A 27232-nucleotide genomic window follows, 5' to 3' on the forward strand; every position below is an offset into this window, starting at 1 on the left:
TCATGAAATATATCATTACATTTCCCCCCAAATGAGCGGCGTTGTGGCACTAACTGATGGTTGTATGGGGGAGTTGTTTATGGCTCTATCACTTTCTATGTGCTGAAGAAAATGAAACAAAATGAATGAAAGCATAAACAAAACAAAATATTGTTATGCCACCTTAATCATCTAATTGGACTGTATTCTATCTACGCCCATGGTCTTGGCAAAATGACCCTATCATGGCATTGTCTAATGTCATATCTAGGGCTTTCCTAATTTGCGGGGTGGCGCTTAGGGTACTATCCTAAGTTGACAACTATATGATAAGTCTACAGCTGTAAGGCACTAGTTTTGGGCAGTCTACAGGCTGACCTATGGACTTCTGGTTAGAAAACTGGTGAGTGCTGTAGAGCCAAAGGCCTAGAAGTAAATGTTCAACTTTACTAAGGCTGGTATTTTGCTTGGAGCCTTAAGTGATCCTAGCATAAATCCTAATTGGATGTTCCGTTGTGCATGTGCGTTTATGCTTACACAATCGCGCATGTCAAGGGAAGAAAACCAAGTATCCTGGCAGATTACAACTTGTTCAGAATGAGTCTGACGTAGTCAGGTAATTTTCAGGTCAATGCCTGGAGGTCAGTCAGAATTGGTGTCAAGGGAGTCTGTAGTAGATTTCTACAAGTCACTGTGTCTTCCACTATTGTAGTGGCAGTAGGTATGAAGTCAATTTCATAGCTATGTTATCCACGGAGGAGCTAACCTCACGACGGAAGTACTCTAAGTATTAGACCAGTCGTACGTGGTGTGATCATGGTTCATGACTTCTAATAATTTTCTCCTGAACGGAGGGTTCTATTTATTAGTGGCATGTGTTAACCATTGGAAGAGTGCAATGGAGATTCCCTTCCCCGTGTTGCACTCTGAGTGACTCCTATGTCGCTATTATCAATAGCAATTTAACTTGTGAAGTTACTAATCCTCTTACTGAGTGTTGCTGGACTGACTGTGGTATTGGTACTGGTATTCAAGGGGGTCCAGTTGTCCTACCGATTTATTCTGAAATATTATCTACCGGAACACATGATTGGAGCATATTACTAGTTGTATTGTAGTTGAACCTACACATGGCAAGGAATGATTATTGTTGCCATTTGTTTTGGAGGTGGACAAGTCCATTGGACTTCCTTTACGACCAGTGTGGTACACCTCAGTACTATCTTAGACGTGTTCTAAGATAATCCCCGTCTAGGGGCCTGTCTGCTCCTCACTGTTCTCATAGGGGAGTTTACAACTAGATTTGATTTATGCTCTGGCGGCCTCGTACGGTGTTGTCCGTAGTCTCGACCCCCCCACCGGCCTCGATGAGGCTCATCATGGGTCTGGGCTACTATTCCCCCCCTTTGTGTCTCGGGACCCCCCCACCAGCGGGTGGTGTTGGTGTCCGAGGCGCAAACGAAAAGGTCGGACCCTATGTACGAGTCGTCAGTGGCCGCGTTATTATGAGAATGGCTGTAACCTTTCAACCAAATATCCTGGTGTTTGTGCTTCAACACCCTCAGTGGCTGTCGAGGTCTGTCAGTCACCACCGCGTCCGCGTGTGGCAACCTCTTCAGTACCTGCAAACTGAGACGAGGATATCGGTCTGCGATATCGCAAAGTGTTTCAACAGTGGGAGTCATCGGGTCAGTTGCTGGACTGACGCCATTAGTGTCATTGTAAGGGGTGACAGTCCCCAACAAAGCAGAAGGTGTATCATCGGAAGCAGAGTGTACTCTGCACATCAATGTTTTTCTTGCTGAGACGGCCGCAGTGCTTGCGGAAGTGTCCAAAGGGCAAGGGAAGTTCATCTCAACTATCGAATTGCACGACTGCAAGGAGGAGGGAAGTTGCTTATTCACAGAGACAGCTGCCTCGAAATCATGAAAAGAATGGTCAATCAGGTTGGCTGATGGAATGTGTCGAGATATCGTAATATCTCCTTGGATCGGATTCTGCACCAAGAGGTTTCTAAACGTCTTTTCCCAAAGGGGTGCTTTCGACAGATACCCCTCGTGAATGACTGCATTGCAGCTAGCGTTAGGGGAAGACAGTGTGGTCAGTGGAGAAGGCACTGTGGCCTGTGACAATACCTGGTTGGTTTTCCAATCCATCAATGGGAGTAACCGATCCATCAAGTCTGCTCCAAGTAGCAGGGTTACAGTTTCGAGGCTGGTAACATACACGGGGTGAACGAGCGATACGTCCTGGAAGTGTAGTTTCAGCATGACTCTCAATGTGAGAGGCGAGGTAGTCTGAGTGACCCCTTGAAGTGTAGTGTCGCATCGTTCCACTTTTAACCAACGTTTAGTTGGCTTCAAAGCCCTTTTGAGATCATCAAACAATGTTTGAGAGATGAGTGATATTGTCGCACCCGAATCAATTAGCGCATGACAAGCTAAGCAGTCCTCCAGGACTGTTTCCAGGTATGGCCGTTTAGATTCGTGGTTAGTGGACATATTCCCCACAAAGTGGAGTGGTCGTTCGCAACGACGTGATGTGCCATTTCTGTTCAAGGTGGAAGCAGATTGACTTTTCCGATTTTGAGTGGGCTTGGCTTTAACGAAGCGTTTGACCTTTTTCTTCGCAACTTTTGTATCAGAGTCTATAGACAGAGCCCGGGGGCTTGTTTCTTGATCAAGCGGGCCCTGGATAGGGTCTTGAATGAGAGCGGGAGGAATTTGAACTTTAACGTCCTTGTTATGGGTGTTAATTTCTGCGGACCTGGTGTCCGGTAATTCCCCGTCTAGTCCTTGTGACTTATCTTTTACCCTTTTCTCAAATTGTTCTCGCTTTAGTTCTTCCCATAGTGGGACTTCTGGAGAACATTGGTCTACGTTTTGATCGTCCTTCAACCCTTTGTTACCCTTGTGCTCTGACACTTTTTGTGGGTTGTGTGCAGGAACGTAGCGAACGGGTCGTTTGTAGCAGTAGTCATGTTGATGGCTACGTACTTTACAGTTATTTCGACCGCGGAGGTTATTGGAATCATTGTTTCGAGGTAGAAACTGTTGTGGTGCATCATCTCTCGACGCTCCAATACCTGATAATGCACCCTCTAACTGGAGTGAGTGCTCCTGGTCAAACTTCAAAACCGAGTGGTCAGGGCTCTTAGTGTTGCGAGCTTTTGATGCCTCAAAAGCTGTGCTTGCAAGCTCTCTGAGTTGTAAGATAGGCAAGCCAACGTGGGCTGCAGGGCCCAAGTAGGTAATGAAGGTGGGATACATGTTCGACAGAAACATTTGTTTGAATGGTAACAGCTCTTCCATTCCTGTTTCCGTGAGTAGGCCAAAGTAAGCTGAACGAAGCCTATGATAGAAAGCTTGTGGGTGTTCGTTCCGAGCTTGTTTGACCGTGTTAGCCAGTGAGCTATCGTGTTTGCGAGTCGCAGAACCACTGAATTCTAATTTCAAAGCTGTGGCAAGTTTAGCGTAGTCATTTAGCACGTGTTGCTGTTGTAGGCGAATGAACCTCGTCACGTGTCTATTCGACGTTCGCTTCAATAGGTAAACCCTGTCAGAACCCGTAGCATTCGGGTAGCCACCCAACGCGTCCTCTATGTCAGCTAGGAACGTCTCAGTATCGTTTGGCTGACCTGGAACGGGGTCAAAGGTGGGGAAATTCTTGACGAGTTTGTCAAGGTATTCCGCGCCAAGCGGGCGGAGAGGGTTGGCTTCATCCTGTGGAGAAATTGGGGCCAACAGGCCAAGAGGAGAAGCCAAGCTTTGGCTTTGTTGGCCAAGAGGCTCCATATTACTCAGTGCCGAATGGCCAAGAGGAGAAGACTGAGGGTCACATGATGGAGGCAATGTCTGAAACCTATCGTCTTCACTCCTTTGAGTACCGGACTCCGGTTGCTTGGATGGGTAGTCATGCTGTAGAGCGTGACCATTCTGGACTTCCTCCAGATGGTACCTAAGGGTGGTCTTCTGCTGCATTGCAGAGTCCACTTGAGCACTTAGAGTACCAATTTTGGACACGTGAGTGTCACACCTGCTCCTTTTGGTCTCAAACTTATCTGTCATGGTTTGCAGATAGAGGTCTCGAGTACGGAGCGAGAGATTCAGTGATGAGATTTCCTTTGCTTGCTTAGAAATCAATATTTCCATCCTCATCACCTGAGTTCTCTCATCATTCATTTGGTCAGCGACTTCAATAAGTTCTGCTGATTTGTCATCCAACTTTGTCATTGTGTTCATCAACTGATCGTCTTTGGTCTGCAGAATTTGGAGTAGAACATTGTTACCTTGAGTAACGTTCAACAAAACTGCCTGCATGTTATCGAATTGCGTGCTCCTGTTTGTAGATAACTCAACAGATTTATCTAGTTTGGCGTGGACTACCTCGTATTTAGTTTTGGCTAAATCGAGTTGTTCCTGCAGATGACGATTTTGTTGGAGAGTTTGTGCTCGTTCATCGTCATAAGTATTTGCAATTACTTTTAATTGTTCCGATTTCAAACGCAGTTCCTCGACTAGCAGAATGTTTTCATTTCCTGCTTTTGTCAATAGTTGCTCAGTTCTCTCCACCTGTGCCCTCATGTTAGCCATGTCTTGCACGTGCTTCAGCTGTGCACTGTGGTATTGGACCAATGCCAACCTTTGATGGCGATACATAAGTGCTAAAGTGGAGAGAACAGTCACAAAGCCTGTATTTGATGGTTGATTTTGGAGAGCGTTCGCAATTTCGGCTGTTGTTTTTCTAATGGCATAATTAGGGTTGGTATCACTGCTGAGGTCAGAGATCAATCCTTTTATGGGTGGAGGTTCACTAATTTGCGGAGGAGTGGTGACCACCTCCTTTGGTAGCTTGCACATTATTAGAAAAATTTAGAGGAAAAATGTTCCTATTTTTTTTCAAAATTTGGGTTTGGAATTCATTGGAAGCTGCAAAGACAAGTTTAATCTATTTATAGATGTTGACGAACCATCAGTACTGTACCAGTAATGTGGAAGTTGGACGTGAATGAATTTGCAAAAGCAAATTGAATTAATTAATCAATGCCAATGATTAATCCTACCTGGGTAGGCTATCTGGGTATTAAACTTGAATTAACCTGAGGTTGCTCAATCCAGGTTAATATGGGAAGTTTAAAAGTGTCTCATTTGATTGCAAGAACATTAAGGTATGTTCAACAACTTTACTTATTAAATTGAATGAGATGATAATCCATACAATCTCCACTGATTGGATATCACGAGTAACGACTTGAGTGTCACCTGACTAATTCTACTTGAAGCAAAGTACTGGTGACTCTTCAAAGGTCCCTGCTGGCACACGCTGAAATCCAACTCAAGTCGGATGAATTACCATGTGGCACAAACAAAATGGCTGTTTTACCTTTTGTTAGCTTAGCATCTCGAGCAAGCTAATGCTACTTGATGCCTGAAAAGTGCTCAACATAGGATTCCCTTGGCAAGGGAAAGGTTTTACTTATAACGTATTATGTTCAAACACTTTTCGGCGATATTTGACGATGTTTTAACCGGAACTCGCGGGAAACAACGAAATGCACCGTGGTCTACTCGCATCGAAACGCGAGAGACAGAGAGATACTTATCGCTGGTCAAGCTAATCTCTCCTAAATTTCAATCGGCTGGCTCTTTGTCCTCGCTCGAGAAATTAATAATGACCTAGCCAACACGCGTCTGAAACGCGAGAGGCAGAAATACTTAGCGTTTGGCCAAACGCGCTATTTCTCAGATAGCTTTATCAGCCATCATACATACATGTATAGTTTATGCTACCCACTGACTACGTCAGAGCACAACACGGAGGCTATTCTCCGGAACACACACGCACCAATAATTCCAGTCTACAATTCCCATAATGTATATAATCAACTTGGTATATTATGTAATCTGCTTTTCAATTTTATATATGCTGAATCAAAATAAAAGCTTCATCCTATTTTAGATTCCTCACAGGGGGCACCAATATGTCGTGTCTTTGGCTATGCCGGATTAAGTGATATGACATGCTAACTTATAAAATGATTTCTCTGTAATTAATATTACCTGATTAAGCTAGTCATGTAAATGTAATTAACTAGAAAGTCGGGGCACCACGGAAGAACGTTTATAGAGCCGTTATCTTCCGAATAAACTCTTAAAATACTTTGTAATATTTTACATTTACATTTACATTTAAGTCATTTAGCAGACGCTCTTATCCAGAGCGACATACAAATTGGTGCATTCACCTTATGATATCCAGTGGAACAACCACTTTACAATAGTGCATCTAAATCTTTTAAGGGGGGGGGTTAGAAGGATTACTTTATCCTATCCGAGGTATTCCTTAAAGAGGTGGGGTTTCAGGTGTCTCCGGAAGGTGGTGATTGACTCCGCTGTTCTGGCGTCGTGAAGGAGCTTGTTCCACCATTGGGGTGCCAGAGCAGCGAACAGTTTTGACTGGGCTGAGCGGGAACTGTGCTTCCTCAGAGGTAGGGGGGCCAGCAGGCCAGAGGTGGATGAACGCAGTGCCCTTGTTTGGGTGTAGGGCCTGATCAGAGCCTGAAGGTATGGAGGTGCCGTTCCCTTCACAGCTCCGTAGGCAATCACCATGGTCTTGTAACGGATGCGAGCTTCAACTGGAAGCCAGTGGAGAGAGCGGAGGAGCGGGGTGACGTGAGAGAACTTAGGAAGGTTGAACACCAGACGGGCTGCGGCGTTCTGGATGAGTTGTAGGGGTTTAATGGCACAAGCAGGGAGCCCAGCCAACAGCGAGTTGCAGTAATCCAGACGGGAGATGACAAGTGCTTGGATTAGGACCTGCGCCGCTTCCTGTGTGAGGCAGGGTCGTACTCTACGAATGTTGTAGAGCATGAACCTACAGGATCGGGTCACCGCCTTGATGTTAGTGGAGAACGACAGGGTGTTGTCCAGGATCACGCCAAGGTTCTTAGCACTCTGGGAGGAGGACACAAGGGAGTTGTCAACCGTGATGGCGAGATCATGGAACGGGCAGTCCTTCCCCGGGAGGAAGAGCAGCTCCGTCTTGCCGAGGTTCAGCTTGAGGTGGTGATCCGTCATCCACACTGATATGTCTGACAGACATGCAGAGATGCGATTCGCCACCTGGTTATCAGAAGGGGGAAAGGAGAAGATTAATTGTGTGTCGTCTGCATAGCAATGATAGGAGAGACCATGTGAGGATATGACAGAGCCAAGTGACTTGGTGTATAGCGAGAATAGGAGAGGGCCTAGAACAGAGCCCTGGGGGACACCAGTGGTGAGAGCGCATGGTGCGGAGACAGATTCTCGCCACACCACCTGGTAGGAGCGACCTGTCAGGTAGGACGCAATCCACGCGTGGGCCGCGCCGGAGATGCCCAACTCGGAGAGGGTGGAGAGGAGGATCTGATGGTTCACAGTATCAAAGGCAGCAGATAGGTCTAGAAGGATGAGAGCAGAGGAGAGAGAGTTAGCTTTAGCAGTGCGGAGAGCCTCCGTGACACAGAGAAGAGCAGTCTCAGTTGAATGCCCAGTCTTGAAACCTGACTGATTAGGATCAAGAAGGTCATTCTGAGAGAGATAGCAGGAGAGCTGGCCAAGGACGGCACGTTCAAGAGTTTTGGAGAGAAAAGAAAGAAGGGATACTGGTCTGTAGTTGTTGACATCGGAGGGATCGAGTGTAGGTTTTTTTCAGAAGGGGTGCAACTCTCGCTCTCTTGAAGACGGAAGGGACGTAGCCAGCGGTCAAGGATGAGTTGATGAGCGAGGTGAGGTAGGGGAGAAGGTCTCCGGAAATGGTCTGGAGAAGAGAGGAGGGGATAGGGTCAAGTGGGCAGGTTGTTGGGCGGCCGGCCGTCACAAGACGCGAGATTTCATCTGGAGAGAGAGGGGAGAAAGAGGTCAAAGCACAGGGTAGGGCAGTGTGAGCAGGACCAGCGGTGTCGTTTGACTTAGCAAACGAGGATCGGATATCGTCAACCTTCTTTTCAAAATGGTTGACGAAGTCATCCGCAGAGAGGGAGGGGGGGGAGGGGGAGGAGGATTCAGGAGGGAGGAGAAGGTAGCAAAGAGCTTCCTAGGGTTAGAGGCAGATGCTTGGAATTTAGAGTGGTAGAAAGTGGCTTTAGCAGCAGAGACAGAAGAGGAGAATGTAGAGAGGAGGGAGTGAAAGGATGCCAGGTCCGCAGGGAGGCGAGTTTTCCTCCATTTCCGCTCGGCTGCCCGGAGCCCTGTTCTGTGAGCTCGTAGTGAGTCGTCGAGCCACGGAGCAGGAGGGGAGGACCGAGCCGGCCTGGAGGATAGGGGACAGAGAAAATCAAAGGATGCAGAAAGGGAGGAGAGGAGGGTTGAGGAGGCAGAATCAGGAGATAGGTTGGAGAAGGTTTGAGCAGAAGGAAGAGATGATAGGATGGAAGAGGATTTTACATCGATAGCAGTCAATATTAACCCTTGTTTTATTTTCAGTCTCATAATGAAAGTTGTAAATTCTTGGTTATCTTCACGAACCCTGGCTAACAAGTTGAATCAGCAATACAAAATTGGGTTTAATTATTTATTTACTAAATACCTAACTAATCACACAGAATTACAAATACACAGAATACAATGATGTCATACAGAAAACGTCCCTGGTGAACGGAACCTGTATGAAAGCTGGTTACACAAAGGAAAGGGGGTTGGGCTTGAATGAAAGAGCGGGAAGATTTAGGAACAGAGAAACAGCAGCTATGCTATCGTAAATACATTATCTTATGCATTCTAAATTACCGCCCATTTGGAAAAGGAAAATGCAATAAATATTTACTCTGAGCTGCGCTCGGTAGATTGGTCGTAGATGCTGGTCGGGTTGGCCAACAGATCTTCCTGTAAACTCTTAAGAATGTCTCTGGTGGTAAATTGGATAAGTGGTGGTATCTTCGTCCGTCTGTTAGACTGGATCCGTCGTCCGTCCTTTCCTAGCCCACGTAAGCAGCGGCCGCTGCTAACTCAACGGCTAGGAAGTAGCACTTCTGTAGTGAATAAGCTCAAAGTTCATACCATTCGCCACCAAAGCTCACGCCGAGGTTGGCTTAGTTCTGTACTTGACATGTGTGTCCTTCTAACGTAGAGGCTGCAGACCTCCCGTACTGGAACAACTGGTTATCTTTTCGTCAAAGGATTATATAGTGGAGAGGGGGAGGGAGGTGTTTCATCGTTTATAACCCCTGTCTCTTCACAGGGTTGGGCCACTGATCGAGCAGGGCACTTTCCTTATGAAAACCCAAATCTCTCATTCGGAAGCTAAAATTACATTTCATCTCCTAACAAACATTTTCAATATCAAACATTTCAATTGCATAACAATTCCATGTGACTCTGATAACTAGAGGGCGTATACTTTCTCAGATATAGTTTATGTCGTCCTGTCATCAGTCATAATGTCTCAGATGACAACCGAACTGACATATATACTCATTACGTTCCCAAGCATATTTCCAACTGGTTTTATTAACAAAATATGTGGTACCTTTCCCCATTTGTTTGATGTTCCCAGACTCTCTATATTTAACACAGGCTATTCAAGTCCTTCAGTAGATTCAGAGAGGGGAAGTGGTAAAAGGTATTTATGGGGGGGATCATAAACCTTACCCACAGGCCAACGTCATGACAACAGAGACCATAGGATAAAGACCATAGACAGAGACCATAGACAGAGACCGTAGACAGAGACCATAGGATAAAGACCATAGACAGAGACCATTGGACAAAGACCATAGACAGAGACCATAGGATAAAGACCATAGGATAAAGACCATAGAGAGAGACCATAGGATAAAGACCATAGACAGAGACCATAGGATAAAGACCATAGACAGAGACCATAGGATAAAGACCATAGGATAAAGACCATAGAGAGAGACCATAGGATAAAGACCATAGACAGAGACCATAGGATAAAGACCATAGGATAAAGACCATAGACAGAGACCATAGGATAAAGACCATAGACAGAGACCATAGGATAAAGACCATAGACAGAGACCATAGGATAATTTTTTTATTTGACCTTTATTTAGCAGGTAGGCCAGTTGAGAAGGCCATTTACAGGTAGGCCATTTACAACTGCTACCTGGCCAAGATAAAGCAAAGCAGTGCGACACAAACAACAACACAGAGTTACACATGGAATAAACAAACGTACAGTCAATAACACAATAGAAAAGTCTATATACAGTGTGTGCAAATGAAGTAAGATTAGGGAGGTAAGGCAGTAAATAGGCAGTAGTGGCAAAATAATTACAATTTAGCAATTAAACATTGGAGTGATAGATGTGCAGAAGATGAATGTGCAAGTAGAGATACTGGGGTGCAAAGGAGCAAAGAAAAGAAAAAAAATAACAATATGGGGATGCGGTAGTTGGATGGGCTATTTACAGATGGGCTATGTACAGGTGCAATGATCTGTAAGCTGCTCTGACAGCTGATGCTTAAAGTTAGTGAGGGAGATATGAGTCTCCAGCTTCAGTGATTTTTGCAATTCGTTCCAGTCATTGGCAGCAGAGAACTGGAAGGAAAGGTGGCCAAAGGAGGAATTGGCTTTGGGGGTGACCAGTGAAATACCTGCTGGAGCGCGTGCTATGGGTGGGTGCTGCTATGGTGACCAGTGAGCTGAGATAAGGTGGGGCTTTACCTAGCAAAGACTTATAGATGACCTGGAGCCAGTGGGTTTGGCAACGAATATGAAGTGAGGGCCAGCCAACGAGAGCATACAGGTTGCAGTGGTGGGTAGCATATGGGGCTTTGGTGACAAAATGGATGGCACTGTGATAGACTGCATCCAATTTGCTGAGTAGAGTGTTGGAGGCTATTTTATGAATGACATCGACGAAGTCAAGGATCGGTAGGATAGTCAGTTTTACGAGGGTATGTTTGGCAGCATGAGTGAAGGATGATTTCTTGCAAAATAGGAAGCCAATTCTAGATTTAATTTGGGATTGGAGATGCTTAATGTGAGTCTGGAAGGAGAGTTTACAGTCTAACCAGACACCTAGTTACTTGTAGTTGTCCACATATTCTAAGTCAGAACTGTCCAGAGTAGTGATGCTAGACGGGCGGGCAGGTGCGGGCAGCGATCGGTTGAAGAGCATGCATTTAGTTTTACTTGCATTTAAGAGCAGATGGAAGCCACAAAAGGAGAGTTGTATGGCATTGAAGCTCGTCTGGAGGTTAGTTAACACAGTGTCCAAAGAAGGGCCAGAAGTATACAGAATGGTGTCATCTGCATAGAGGTGGATCAGAGAATCACCAGCAGCAAGAGCGACATCATTGATGTATACAGAGAAAAGAGTCGGCCCGAGATTTGAACCCTGTGGCAACCCCATAGAGACTGCCAGAAGTCCGGACAACAGACCCTCCGATTTGACACATTGAACTCTGTCTGAGAAGTAGTTGGTGAACCAGGTGAGGCAGTCATTAGAGAAACCAAGGCTGTTGAGTCTGCGATTAGAATGTGGTGATTGACAGAGTCGAAAGCCTTGGCCAGGTTGATGAATACGCCTGCACAGTATTGTCTTTTATTGATGGCGGTTATGATATCGTTTAGGACCTTGAGCGTGGCTGAGGTGCACCCATGACCAGCTTTGAAACCAGATTGCATAGTGTAGAAGGTACGGTGGGATTCGAAATGGTCGGTGATCTGTTTGATAACTTGGCTTTTGAAGACCTTAGAAAGGCAGGGTAGGATAGATATAGGTCTGTAACAGTTTGGGTCTAGAGTGTCTCCCCCTTTGAAGAAGGGGATGACCGCAGCAGATTTCCAATCTTTGGGGATCTCTGACGATACGAAAGAGAGGTTGAACAGGCTAGTAATAGGGGTTGCAACAATTGCGGTGGATAATTTTAGAAAGAGAGGGTCCAGATTGTCTAGCCCAGATGATTTGCATGGGTCCATATTTCGCTGCTCTTTCAGAACATCAGCTATCTGGATTTGGGTGAAGGAGAAAAGGGGGAGGCTTGGGCAAGTTGCTGTGGGGGGTGCAGAGGTGTTGACCGGGGTAGGGGTAGCCAGGTGGAAAGCCATAAAGACCATAGACAGAGACCACAGGATAAAGACCATAGCCAGAGACCATAGGATAAAGACCATAGAGAGAGACCATAGGATAAAGACCATAGACAGAGACCATAGGACAAAGACCATAGACAGAGACCACAGGATAAAGACCATAGACAGAAACCATAGGATAAAGACCATAGGATAAAGACCATAGAGAGAGACCATACGATAAAGACCATAGACAGAGACCACAGGATAAAGACCATAGACAGAAACCATAGGATAAAGACCATAGGATAAAGACCATAGACAGAGACCATATGATAAACACCATAGACAGAGACCATAGGATGAAGACCATAGAGAGAGACCATAGGATAAAGACCATAGAGAGAGACCATAGACATAGACCATAGGATAAAGACCATAGACAGAGACCATAGGATAAAGACCATAGAAAGAAACCACAGGATAAAGACCATAGAGAGAGACCATAGGATAAAGACCATAGAGAGAGACCATAGGATAAAGACCATAGACAGAGACCATAGGATAAAGACCATAGAGAGAGACCATAGGATAAAGGCCATAGAGAGAGACCATAGGATAAAGGCCATAGAGAGAGACCATAGGATAAAGACCATAGACAGAGACCATAGGATAAAGGCCATAGACAGAGACCATAGGATAAAGACCATAGACAGAGACCATAGGATAAAGACCATAGGGAGAGACCATAGACAGAGACCATAGACAGAGACCATAGGATAAAGACTATAGAGAGAGACCATAGACAGAGACCATAGGATAAAGACCATAGAGAGAGACCATAGGATAAAGGCCATAGACAGAGAGACACTGGTTGGAGAGGTAAAGGAAAACACACCCTTCTATATCTCTTTCAGTCTTTTTTCTTTATTTCTCTCACTCACTCTGTCCCTCTCTCTCTGTCCCTCTCTCTCTTGCTCTCTCTCTGTCCCCCTCTCTCTCTCTCGCTCTCTGTCCGTCTCTCTCTCTCTCTCTCTCTCGCTCTCTGTAACTCCTCTAGTTTGCAGTGCTGCTCTACAAACTGGTGCAGTTCATTCATTTCCCTCTCTTGATAACATACAACTAGATCTGAGACATGCGTACCGCCTTCTCCATGAAACAGTTTGTGTGTGTATCTCAAAGTGTGTATTGATGTTTACCTACTGTACTAGGGATAATGTGAGCTGCTACCCCTGTCTGCACAGCAAGGCTACTCTGTAACTGGGAGGTAGAGAGATCCCCTGCCTGTCCAAAAAATAAAACATGCTGGCCCCCTTGTGGAGCCCCTGAAGAAAAATGTGTGTGTGTGTTTGTGTGTGTGTGGTGTGAGTTTGTGTACACGCTTGTGTGTGAGTTGTCAGTGCAGCACACAGCCTTATGGGTTTTTCATGGCCAGGAACAAAAAGTGTGTGTGTGTAGAGGTCCGTCTGGCTCCCATGGTCTCTCTCTATCCCCTCCTCTCTCTCTCTCTCTCTCTCTCTCTCTCTCTCTCTCTCTCTCTATCCCCTCCTCTCTCTCTCTCTCTCTCTCTCTCTCTCTCTCTCTCTCCACTTTATCCCCTCCTCTCTCTCTCTCTCTCTCTCTCTCTCTATCCCCTCCTCTCTCTCTCTCTCTCTCTCTCTCTCTCTCTCTCTCTCTCTCTCTCTCTCTCTCTCTATCCCCCTCTCTCTCTCTCTCTCTCTCTCTCTCTCTCTCTCTCTCTCTCTCTCTCTCTCTATCTCCTCCTTCTTTACTTTCTCTCTGCTGACTCAAGCGCCATCTCCCTCTCGCTCATGCAATAGCAATGTCTGTTACTGCAGATATACAGTACCAGTTAAAAGTTTGGACCCACCTACTCATTCAAGGGTTTTTCTTTATTTTTACGATGTTCTACATTGTAGAATAATAGTGAAGACATCAAAACAATTAAATAACATATATGGAATCATGTAGTAACCAAAAAAGTGTTAAATACAATCAAAATATATTTCTTATTTGAGATTCTTCAAAGTAGCCACCCTTTGCACACTCTTGGCATTCTCTCAACCAGCTTCATTAAGTAGACACCTGGATGCATTTCAATGAACAGGTGTTCCTTATTTAAAGTTAATTTGTGGAATTTCTTTCCTTCTTAATGCGTTTGAGCCAAACAGTTGTGTTGTGACAAGGTAGGGTTGGTATACAGAAGGTGGCCCTATTTGGTAAAATACCATATTATGGCAAGAACAGCTCAAATAAGCAAAGACAAACAACAGTCCATCATTACTTTAAGACATGAAGGTCAGTCAATGCGGAAAACTTCCAGAAGTTTCTTCAAGTACAGTTGCAAAAACCATCAAGCGCTATGATGACACTGGCTCTCATGAGGACCACCACAGGAAGGAAGACCCAGAGTTTCCTCTGCTGCAGAGTTCATTAGCGTTACCAGCCTCAGAAATCGGCAATTAACTGCACCTCAGATTGCAGCCCAAATAAATGCTTCACAGAGTTCAAGTAACAGACACATCTCAACATCAACTGTGTGAATCAGGCCTTCATGGTCGAATTACTGCAAGGAAACCACAACTAAAGGACACCAATAATAAGAGACTTGTTTGGGCCAAGAAACACGAGCAATGGACATTAGACCGGTGGAAATCTGTCCTTTGGTCTGATGAGTCCAGATTTTAGATTTTTGGTTCCAACTGCCATGTCTTTGTGAGATGCAGAGTAGGTGAACGGATGATCTCCGCATGTGTGGTTCCCACCATGAAGCATGAAGGAGGAGTTGTGATGGTGTGGTGGTGCATTGCTAGTGAATTCAAGGCACACTTAACCAGCATGGCTACCACAGCATTCTGCATACGACATACCATCTGGTTTGGGCTTAGTGGGACTATCATTTGTTTTCAACAGGACAATGACCCAACACACCTCCAGGCTGTGTAAGGGCTATTTGACCAAGAATGATAGTGATGGAGTGCTGCATCAGATGACCTGGCCTCCACAATCACCTGACCTCAACCCAATTGAGATGGTTTGGGATGAGTTGGACTGCAGAGTGAAAGAAAAGCAACCAACAAGTGCTCAGCATATGTGGGAACTCCTTCAAGACTGTTGGAAAAGCATTCCAGGTGACTACCTCATGAAGCTGGTTGAGAGAATGCCAAGAGTGTGCAAAGCTGTCATCAAGGCAAAGGGTGGCTACTTTGAAGAATCTCAAATCTAAAATATATTTTGATTTGTTTACACTTTTTTGGTTACTACATTATCTAAATAGTACAAATAAAGAAAAACCCTTGCATTAGTAAATGTGTCCAAACTTTTGACTGGTACTGTATACCAAAATCGGGCTGCTTATTTGTGTACCTCTCAGTGGTTCTCTGTTGGACTCTGACTGACAGCCGTATCACCACGTGAGATAAGTAGTGAAAGGTGCAGGCTGGCTTCTCAAAATAACTATCTCTCTGTCTGTCTGTCTGTCTGTCTGTCTGTCTGTCTGTCTGTCTGTCTGTCTGTCTGTCTGTCTGTCTGTCTGTCTGTCTGTCTGTCTGTCTGTCTGTCTGTCTGTCTGTCTGTCTGTCTGTCTGTCTGTCTGTCTGTCTGTCTGTCTGTCTGTGTGTGCGTGTAGGAGGGAGAAGTACCGCTTTGACCACCACTTCCATTTATTCAATTACTGTCTATGAGAGAGAACATTAAACACACCCAGTGTCAATCAAAACCATCAACGTGAGCTTCAAACTAACATCCCTTTAAATTCTTAATACTTTAAGCCATGTGTCAAACTCACTCATTCCAAACTCATTAATTAAGGTCACTAATTAGTAAAGAACTCCCCTCACCTGGTTGTCTAGGTCTTCATTTGAAAGGAAAAACCAAAAACCTGCAGACACTCGGCCCTCCGTAGAATACCTTTGACACATCTGCTTTAAGCCATTGTGTATCAGTGTTCAGTGAACACATAGCTATAACACGTGTTAATGTTGTCATTTCAAGATGTTGTCTATTGGTCATTAAAGAGATATTTCATAAATATAACGCCTTATTCAAAGCCTTATAAGGATGAACACTCATTCCTCCTAACACATCGAGCCTCCAAGCATCACATTGACAGAGGAAGTATGGCGTCTCTGTCTGTCTGTCTGTCTGTCTGTCTGTCTGTCTGTCTGTCTGTCTGTCTGTCTGTCTGTCTGTCTGTCTGTCTGTCTGTCTGTCTGTCTGTCTGTCTGTCTGTCTGTCTGTCTGTCTGTCTGTCTGTCTGACTTTTCTCCAAGGGTGCGGTTTAATATCCTGTTTTGTTCGTTCTCTCCTTCGTTCCCCCTCTCTCTCTCTCTCTCTCTCTCTCTCTCTCTCTCTTCCCTCACGCAATTTTCTCTTTGTTCAGCTGGATCCCTGTTCAGCCTATTTGTGGTCAATGAGTCTCTGTACTGACACCATAGTCACTTTCTTCTATATATGTTCAACTTTACTTCAACAGTCCCCCATAGATGATCTATATATTTACTAGCAACGCACTGGGCACACACTGGTTGAATCAACGTTGTTTCCACTTCATTTCAATGAAATTACATTGAACCAACGTGGAATAGAGGTTGAATGTACGTTTTACTGCTAGAGTGGCTGAATAACTATGTTGTTGCATGTCAATAGAGTTGCAGTCTGCACCAAATACATCTACACTAGGCTATGAATTTATTGATAAAGTATCAGAAAACAGAGTATTGCCTTATTCGTCACACTACTACATCATGTCCAGTGATTAGTGAAATATTCTTGGCCTTGTTGTACTGCACTGTAATGATTAATCACATGATCTAGAATCAGCCGTATTGAGTGATTTAAACAATCAAACCTTATATTTTCCAGTTCTCACTCCAGCTGCATTGATCTTGTCATGGATTTTTATTCCCTTTTCTTTCCCTAAATCTCTTATTGCAACATTACCATTCTGTCAACGTTCATCCATGCTGAGCCTTAGTGCAGGAAAGGGTGGGTAAAACAGAGATGAATTATACCTGTATATATTTTTCAAACCTTTTTTAACCTCTCTTACCCAGGGCAATTTATCTTAATCAAATAAATATTCAATCCAAGATGAAATCAAAACCACCAAAGACACTAAAGAATATAATGGCCCAAACACGCTCCAAAGCCTCTCTAGCTCCTTCCAGCTCAGGTGCAGTCAGAGATTGATGGTGTTACGGTTTAGGCTGCGACAACAAAGACAAAGACCCACCACAGCTCTCTTTGTTGTGTCTAACAGAAAGAAAATGTCTGACAGACAGGCAAAAGTGTATGATCGAACAGACGGACAGATAGATATATGGAAGAACAGACAAATAGCCTATATGGACGGACGGACAGTCGGACTGACCGACAGACATACATGGCCGACAAAAAGACCCAGACAGAAGGACATATGGGAAGACAGATGGACAGAGAGACAGAAATAGACTAGAAAAATGAACAGATGGACAGGTAAGGAGAGGTGGAACATACAGACAGGCGGACAGATGGAAAGACAGTCAGAAATAGACTGACACACGAACGGATGACCGACCAGATGGATAGATCAGAAGAGATTTGACCAACAGTAGGAAATACAGAAAGACAGACAGATAGGGCAGACAGACAGACAGCGAGGGCAGACAGACAGACAGAGAGAGAGAGGGCAGACAGACAGACAGGCGGCAGGCAGGCCAGGCAGCAGCCAGGCAGGCAGACAGACAGACAGACAGACAGACAGACAGACAGACAGACAGACAGACAGACAGACAGACAGACAGACAGACAGACAGACAGACAGACAGACAGACAGACAGACAGACAGACAGACAGACAGACAGACAGACAGACAGACAGACAGACAGACAGACAGACAGACAGACAGACAGACAGACAGACAGACAGACAGACAGACAGACAGACAGACAGACAGACAGACAGACAGACAGACAGACAGACAGACAGACCGACCGACCGACCGACCGACCGAGAGATAGTTATTTTGAGAAGCCAGCCTGCACCTTTCACTACTTATCTCACGTGGTGATACGGCTGTCAGTCAGAGTCCAACAGAGAACCACTGAGAGGTACACAAATAAGCAGCCCTTCAGAAAACAGCCTTTTACCGCTGTGCTCATGTCACAACAAGTCATGAGGGGAGCTAGAGGCTGCTGACATTATGGGTCAAACTCTAGCTTGAGACCAACTCACATGCCTCAGGTGTGCTATGCTATTAATAACCGAGATAGATTAAAACATACCTGTGTAAATACGTGCTCACACACACACATACACACGCATGAACACGCACAAATCACACACACACAAACACACCTGCAAGCCTGACACGTGTCATCTAAGATCTATGATCTAAGAGGGAAGGAGAGAGAGGGAAAGTCAGAGATGGATTGGGGAAATAAGGGAGAGGGAAATGGGAGGAGATAAATATGGAGAGATACAGAGAGAGAGAGAGGAAGAGAAAGGGAGAAAAAGAGAGACCAAGAGAGAGAGAGAGACAAAAAGAGGGAAGAGGGAAGGGGGCAGTAGCGTCAGGTAGACAGTGCTGTGAGAGCGGAGGTCCTGCTGGACCGTAGGGAGGTGCTGGTGAACCCCAGGCCTGCCAAAAGCGGCTCTCCTCCGTGCACGGTAGGAGAAAATGAAGTCTGGAACTATCCTGCCTTTCACTCTCCTTCCCTCGCTCATCCCCCTCCTCCTCCTCCTCTTTCACAGGCCTTATGGGTGCACTGCCACGTAGCTGAGCAATGTTATGAGCGAGAGAAAGAGAGAGGGAGAGAGAAAGAGAGAGAAATTGAGAGAGAGCACCAATCACCTCACTCCCCTCTCTAGATTAGATTCTGTGTATCATCTTTCTCTCTACTGTTCAGCCCTTCTTTTACCCTCCATTATTTCTCCTGGTGTAAATAGTAAATACTCTCACTGTATTGAAATGGAGGATCACAAGCTGTCACTACTCTGTGAAAGTCTTTATTGTCCCGTGTAGCTCAGTTTGTAGAGCATGGCGCTTGCAACGCCAGGGTTGTGGGTTTGATTCCTGAGGGGGCCCACTATGAAAATGTATGGAATTAATACTGTAAGTCTCTCTGGATAAGAGAGATGACTAAAATGTCAAATGGTAGCTGACTCAGTATATGAAGGAGAGAGACCATTCATTACAGAGCAGGTGTGAGCTTACTTTTTTTCAGCCCAAAATAAACTTCCTTGAATTTTAATTGCAGCAATTTTATTTTTGGCTACTGAAGCAGGGCCAAATCTGCCTCTGAATGTTCTGTTCATCATAAATGTATTCATTGCATACAGTTAGGGTTTTACCTGTTACTTCATTCTCTTTCCCTCTATATGTTACTTCCATCTAGTGGTCAAATATCCAAACACATTCCCCAGCTCTGTGCCTCGACACAATCCTGTCTCAGAGGTCATGGCTTGGTTTTTGCTCTGACATGCACTGTCAACTGTAGACCTTATATAGACAGGTGTGTGAATTTCCAAATCATGTCCAATCAATTGAATTTACCACAGGTGGACTCCAATCAAGTTGTAGAAACATCTCAAGGATGATCAATGGAAACAGGACGCACCTGAGCTCGAGTCTCATAGCAAAGGGTCTGAATTCAGTTTTTTATTTGTAATACATTTGCAAAAATGTCTAAACTTGTTTTCACTCTGTTATTATGGGGTATTGTGTGTAGATTGTTGAGGAAAATAATGAATTGAATCAATTTTAGAATAAGGCTTTAATGTAACAAAATGTGGAAAAAGTCAAGGGGTCTGAATACTTTCCCGAATGCACTGTATCAACATCCAATCATGGATACATTTGCAATGTACAGCAGTTATCCATCATTGCTACAGGGTAAAACATTATCTAATCAAGAAACTCTGACTTGAATGTGGTGTTCACCCAGGAAGGTTGATAATTTTGGTGCAGTTAATCACCAGACATGGCTGTAAACACATTTTATATAAAAAAAACCATCTCTTATTAACTTGTTTACAGGAAGTGGAGAGAACGCTTTATAATGGAAACACTTGGACTGGAGAGGTCATTATGAGGCATGAGAAAAACAAGTGGTGCCCTTGAAAAATGTCTGCCAAAGTTTGAAAACATGTTTCTATCCAACAATAACCAGCAGCCAAGCCAAGGATTTGGTGTACAGCACGGCCAAGCTCTTACCCAGAAAATAAACTTGCCTTCAGATAAACACATTTCAGCTTAAATAACGATAGGCAATCAAATATTACTCCAGCCCTCTTATGAAAAGTATCTGGAGGTGGTTTTGGAAATTAATAAAGGGCTTTTGGAGAATAATTTTGCAGAAGGCAGACATTTTTCCTAGACTGTGCTATTGTTTCTTGCCCGTATTAGGCCAACGTGAGTTGAAATGGAGTTGCTTTTGTTGAAAAGGCTTTGCCATTTACTCGCCAATTCACACTCTTCCAGAAAAGAGACTCATCCAGACCACTAATGGCACTTTAATTTAAATCACATGACAACATTAAATAGAAACACATTTAGCTAACAATTGTTCCAATGATAAGATTGCTAAGATACAGCTGACAGTCACATAAAGTTGAAGTTGGAAGTTACATACACTTAGGTTGTAGTCGTTTTCAACCACTCCACAAATGTCTTGTTAACAAACTATAGTTTTGGCAAGTCGGTTAGGGCATCTACTTTGTGCATGACACAAGTTATTTTTCCAACAATTGTTTACAGAAAGATTATTTCACTTATAATTCACTGTATCGCAATTCCAGTGGGTCAGACGTTTACATACACTAAGTTGACTGTGCCTTTAAACAACTTGAAAAATTCCAGAAAATTATGTCATGGTTTTAGAAGCTTCTGATAATTTGAGTCAATTGGAGGTGTAGCTGTGGATGTATTTCAAGGCCTACCTTCAAACTCAGTGCCTCTTTGCTTGACATCATGGGAAAATCAAAATAAATCAGCCAAGACCTCAGAAAAATAATTGTAGACCTCCACAAGTCTGGTTCATCCTTGGGAGCAATTTCCAAACACCTGAAGGTATCACGTTCATCTGTACAAACAATAGTACGCAAGTATAAACACCATGGGACCACACAGCCATCATACCGCTCAGGAAAGAGACACGTTCTGTCTCCTAGAGATGAACGTACTTTGGTGCGAAAAGTGCAAATCAATCCCAGAACAACAGCAAAGGACCTTGTGAAGATGCTGTAGGAAACAGGTACAAAAGTATCTATATCCACTGTAAAACGAGTCCTATATCGACATAACCTGAATGGCCACTCAGCAAGGAAGAAGCCACTGCTCCAAAACCGCCATAAAATAGCCAGACTACGGTTTGCAACTGCACATGGGGACAAAGATCATACTTTTTGGAGAAATGTCCTTTGGTCTGATGAAACAAAAATAGAACTGTTTGGCCACAATGACCATCGTTATGTTTGGAGGAAAAAGGGGGAGGCTTGCAAGCCGAAGAACACCATCCCAACTGTGAAGAACGGGGGTGGCAGCAGGGAAATGATGTGGATATATTGAAGCAACATCTCAAGACATCGGTCAGGAAGTTAAAGCTTGGTCGCTAATGGGTCTTCCAAATGGACAATGACCCCAAGCATACTTCCAAAGTTGTGGGAAAATGCCTTAAGGACAACAAAGTCAAGGTGTTGGAGTGGCCACAAAGCCCTGACCTCAATCCCATAGAAAATTTGTCGGCAGAACTGAAAAGGTGTGTGCGAGCAAGGAGGCCTACAAACCTGACTCAGTTACACCAGCTCTGTCAGGAGGAATGGGCCAAAATTCACCCAATTTATTGTGGGAAGCTTGTAGAAGGCTACCTGAAACGTTTGCCCCAAGTTAAACAATTTAAAGGCAATGCTATCAAATACTAATTGAGTGTATGTAAACTTCTGATCCACTGAGAATGTGATGAAAGAAATAAAAGCTGAAATAAATCATTCTCTCTATGGGTTATTCTGACATTTCACATTCTTAAAATAGTGGTGATCCTAACTGACCTAAGACAGAGAATTTTTACTAGGATTAAATGTCATGAATTTTGAAAAACTGAGTTTAAATGTATTTGGCTAAGGTGTATGTAAACTTCCGACATCAACTGTATGTGGCGTCATTGACCTTTAAGTAGGCCATAGTCTTTCAACACCGACTTCATGGGAGCGGTTCAAATAAGTATTTTCTCTGAACACTTATCACGGCTTCCATCAATCACAGCTTTACCCAAAGCAACGACATACAGTACAGTATAGCTATCCACATTGAGATCCAAGTTCACTCAACTGGCCATCTTGCATTGTTAACTTGTAATGTTGAATCAAAATCAGCTTCCGACATGATGTCTGTTTCTCTATGTGTATTGCAGAACATTTTACCGCCATGTTGGAGCCCAACGGACTTTCAGGTTGAGCAGAAAAAACACTGCAATTGGTTTCAGTTGTGGGATTGTCTATAATCTATATTTGCAGTATGACTGTCCTGCAGGATTCTATAGACTGCAGCTCAGTAGAAGTGTACCACCTGGAAGCCTCTGAGGCAGTGGAAGGCTTTTGCGTCCAGGTGGCCCAGGTCTATGAGGTTGTGCTCCAGCTGCACCAGCACCAGGCTGCTGAGGCCGGGGTCTGAACCCCCCCAGCAGAAGGCATCGCGGGGCACTGAGTGGATCTTGTTGTGTGTGAGTGCCACCGAGTGTAGCCCCCGGGGCAGCTGCCTGGGTACCTGGCTCAGGGCGTTGTGACACAAGTCCAGTTGGTGCAGGACGGGCAGTGCCCTGAAGGCCCCCGAGGCCACCCTGGCTATCTTGTTCCTGGCCAGGCCCAGGTGCTCCAAGTGGGGGAGGTGGAGGAAGGAGGCTTTGCCCACGGAGGAGATGAGGTTGCCCTCTAGGTTGAGGGTTTTGAGGGAAGAGGGGAGGTGGCGGGGTACCTTCTTGAGCTGGTTGCCCTCTAAGTTGAGGCTCTCCAGGTGGGTGGCGTTGACGAGGGACTCCCTGAGCAGGCCATGGTTGGTTAGCCGGTTAACGCTCAGATCCAGAATCACCAGCTCTGAGGTACCCATAAAGGCCTCCCCTGGGAACTTCTGGATAAGGTTGCCACGGAGGTACAACTCCCTGATAGATAGCGGTAAGCCCAGAGGCACCGAGGCCAGCCGGTTGCGGTCCAGGCTGAGGGTACGCAGGCTGCCCAGAGGTGAGAGCACACTGGCGGGCAGAGTATTGTTCCCATTCCCCAGGCTGTTGTTGCTGAGGCTGAGGACCAGCAGGCTGGGGCAGTGGGCCCAGGCCCCCTCCGACATCACGTTCAGCCGGTTGTTATCCAGACGCAACTCTTCCAGGGAGGCAGGCAGGTCTGTGGGCACACTCTCCAGTAGGTTCCGGTCCAGGTAGAGCCGCCTCAGGGCCGGGATGCCCTCGAAGGCCCCCTCGATGGAGCCGTCTGTCAGCCGGTTGTTGCTGAGCACCAGGAACTCCATGGACAGGTACTCATTGAGCAGGTCCAGCTGAATGCTGTCGATGCGGTTGTTCATCAGGAGGACGTAGCGGGAGTTATAAGGGATGCCGTACGGAACCTTCTCCACCCCCTTGTCGGAACACTGGACCACTCTGGGAAAGGGGACAATAGAAAACATTGGAGTAATGAATGTGGACCTGTAAAGATGCATACATTATGCACGCAACAAACATTACTGTACAAAATGGTTTGGGTGATTAAATAAGACTGTGACAATATGGAAATAACATAATGATAAAATATAATTCATTACAAATGGGCAATAGTAAGCCTGATTTAGTCCGTGAACATCTCACCGTCCATAGCAGGCACACTCCGGGGGACAGTAGTTGTCTTTGAAGTAGGGGAAGTATGCCGGATTTGTGCTCTCCTTCTTCTCCTGTTTTGTCTCTTTGGTTTTGTTGTCCTTTTTCAGAGGTTTACCTTTCCTCTCATTTATTTTGTCTTTCTTTTGATGTTTCCCTGTCTTTGTCTTGAGACTCTTGGTGGTCTGTGTCAGCTTCATTGTGTGTTTTGGCACTGCTGGTTTGGCTGTAGGTTTTGTCTGTTGTGTTTTGGGTGTACGTTTTGTCTGTAGTGTTTTGTGTGTAGGTTTTGCCTGTAGTGTTTTGGGTGTAGGTTTTGTCAGTTGTGTTTCAAGTGTAGATTTTGTCTGTTGTGTTTTGGGTGTATGGTTTGTCTGTTGTGTTTTGGGTGTGGAGTTTGTCTGTACCGTCACTTTGGGTTTGGCTGTTGGTTTTGTCATCTCTTTTGGTTTGGCTGTAGGTTGCAGTTCCTTGGCTGTAGGTTTTGTCATCTCTTTTGGTTTGGCTGTAGGTTGCAGTTCCTTGGCTGTTGGTTTTGTCATCTCTTTTGGTTTGGCTGTAGGTTGCAATTCCTTGGCTGTAGGTTTTGCTTGTTTTGGTTTGGCTGTAGACTTTAGCTGCTTGACTGTATTTTCTGTCTCTTTGAGAAAGACAATGCTGGTCCTCTCAGTCTGATTGTGGTTGATTGAAACCTTGATAATTGGGACAACATTGACCTCCATTGCCTGCGAAATAAAACTCTCCCACTCCCTGAGGTTGGTCTGGGGGCTGTCAGTCACACTCTGAACCATAATGAGCTCACTGTCCACCAAAGAGATGGTCTCTTCTGCCTCTGGAGCCGGGTCTTGGATATGACTGGCAGGTTGAGCGAGAGCATGAGTGGCAGACTCTGGAACTTGAGAGGGGGTAGAGGGTGTAACTGGTGGAGGGCCATGTTGAGTGGCAGGTGGAGGAGTGACATCATAAAGTGGAACAGGCATAGCTGCAGGGGGAGGGGACATGGGTTCGTTGATAGCTTGATTGACAGGTTGAGTGTCCATTGCTTTTTCTACAGGAGAGGAGGAAGTGCTGGTTGGAGAGGGGAGGTCTATGTGTGTAACGACTAAGTAGTCTCCCTCGCTTTGATCTACACTGGGTTCTTTAACTTCCCCAACTCTCAGGTCTTCCTCTAGTTTATCCTCTCCTCCATATACTCTCTGTTCCTTACCATCTCTCTCCTCATCATCTGATCTAATCCCTTCTTCATGTCTCCCCTCTCCATTATCTCTTCTCTCCTCCTCCTTTTCATCTTCCTCATCAGCTTCTATCTCCCAATTTTCAAATCTCTTCTTCTCTCTGTAATCAAGCCCTCCAACCAGCGTTCTCTCTTCCTCCATCCCTTGCTCTTCCTCATGGCCCTCCTGCTCTGCTGCCCCCTTCTCCTCCTCTATTCTCCACTTCTCAGAGTCAGTCTCTGGAGTTAGTCCTTCCTCGCTCCTCCCCTCTTCCTCCCTCCTCTCTTCAAGGTGGGTTGCAATGAGTTCTTCACCCTCCTCTTTGTCTGCTGTTGGTGTCTCCCTCAGTCTCTCAGGTCTCCAGTCTGACCAGGGATCTGTTTCTCTGACCGAGTATTCTATGGGGATCATTTCCACTCCTAGACACACACAGCACTATCTTAGTATTGACACTCAGGATTAGGCATCGCTACAAAATTACAGACAATGTGGGCCATATTGACAGAGATTTTACGAAGTTTGCAGTTGTTATTTTCATAAAAGAATAGAAGCATAATAAAATAAAACCACTTCTTACAGTACTTTAAATGAATTACCAAAATTTGGCAAATGTCTCCGGTTCTATTCAAACCTGTGACTAGGTTGCCTGAATAAGTCTGGGATATGTTAACAGACTTGGTTCGTTTGAAAAAAACATTATTCCTATGCAGTGTGGAAACATCTGAATTCAAGTGTACTTAGGTTCCTTTGCTGCACACATACATACATACATACATACATACATACATACATACATACATACATACATACATACATACATACATACATACATACATACATATGATGCATTTTCCAAACTGATCAGACAATTAGGAGGATCAGAAAATCAAGCTATTGTAAATTAGAAATTGTTGAATTAGTTTTTCAAGTTTGTGAATGTAAAATCAGTGTGTAGATCCTGTGGATGATGAAAGTTCATAGGCACTTACTGGGCTGAAGTACAAATGATTGAAGAGGAACTATCAGGAGCCAGAGTAGCAGAGTGAGTTCTTCCATGGTCTTCTATCTTAAAGACAAGAACCTTAGTCCAACAACTTAAGAGATAGTATCATGTATAACAACAACAGTATCTAATTGAGTCTATCCTATTTTGTTATCAAAAGCAAAAAAAAAACTATCTGAAATTAACTTTATAGATCTTCCCACTAGCACAAGTGAGTTTTCAAAAATGATTTTCATGGGCCTTTTCTGTCTAGAATGCATTGCAAGAGCAAACGGTAACTACTATAGATAAGGCAGGTGTCCTCTTAATGTCCAACATAGATCTAGAGTAATAGAGCAGGTAGTATCTGAAGTTCTATCTATTACATGTATGGGTGTCAGTCTTGCTTACCTGCTGTGCCCTTAGACGTCAGAGCCAATATCATGCATCTGTGTATGTTGTCCAGTGGGAGTCATACCAAACTCTCTCAATGCAAGGAGAAAAGCTGCTGAACCAAGCAGTCTTCTAGGAATGAGGACCCCCAAATAGTATGACATGACACACACACACACACACACACACACACACACACACACACACACACACACACACACACACACACACACACACACACACACACACCGACTAAACTGGGGGCTAACGGGTGACTTTAATGACCTATTTAAGAGTCCCCTCTCTGTGGGGAGTTTTCACACACACACTCCGGGCCGGGAGCCGGCGGCGGGTAATGACTCTGAATACTCATATCTCAAAGGGAATTTTCACACCGACCCTCCAGGATAGTGGAATCTGGGAAGATCAATAGCAGGAAAGGTAAAAAAAAAACGGGAGATGAGGGGGTCAATGTATGGATGGGAGGTCAAAGGGGAGAGGTGGTTTTAGAGGGGATTCTGTTTGCCCTTGTTCCAGAGGGGCATTAGCAGCCCGGCGGGTGACACCGTGGTGGCAAGTGGCTCCGGGGGAATTGCCTGACCTTTGACCCATAGCGGTTGCATTGATAGTGCATTGGGTTAGGGGAGAGGGGGGTAGGTTGAGTCATTTTTTAAATTTAACTAGGCAAGTCAGTTAGAAACAAATTCTTATTTACAATGACGGCCTACACCGGCCAAACATGGACAACGCTGGGCCAACAGTATTCTTTCTACAAAGATACAGGTATCTACATATATTTCAGGATGTTG

At 44.9% G+C, this 27232-nt stretch overlaps 1 protein-coding gene across 3 annotated transcripts; it reads right to left on the reverse strand.

The window, feature by feature from the left end:
* Nucleotides 1-22014: 22014 nt before the first annotated feature.
* Nucleotides 22015-26579, reverse strand: LOC106609036 (titin). Of its 3 annotated transcripts, none has more exons than XM_014207371.2 (4): nt 26442-26579; nt 26038-26114; nt 23826-25467; nt 22015-23621 (listed from the first exon to the last, which is right to left on the reverse strand). In XM_014207371.2, exons 2-4 carry the CDS (start codon nt 26102-26104, stop codon nt 22523-22525), a joined length of 2808 nt encoding a protein of 935 aa, XP_014062846.1. In that variant the 5' UTR covers nt 26105-26114; nt 26442-26579; the 3' UTR covers nt 22015-22522. The 3 variants fall into 3 exon arrangements, with proteins under 3 accessions (XP_014062846.1, XP_014062849.1, XP_014062848.1); XM_014207374.2 differs by having other exon boundaries at nt 26038-26110; nt 26442-26567; XM_014207373.2 differs by having other exon boundaries at nt 26038-26129; nt 26442-26567.
* Nucleotides 26580-27232: the final 653 nt, after the last annotated feature.

Source organism: Salmo salar, chromosome ssa07 (genome assembly GCF_905237065.1).
Source record: "Salmo salar chromosome ssa07, Ssal_v3.1, whole genome shotgun sequence".
Lineage (NCBI taxonomy): Eukaryota > Metazoa > Chordata > Actinopteri > Salmoniformes > Salmonidae > Salmo > Salmo salar.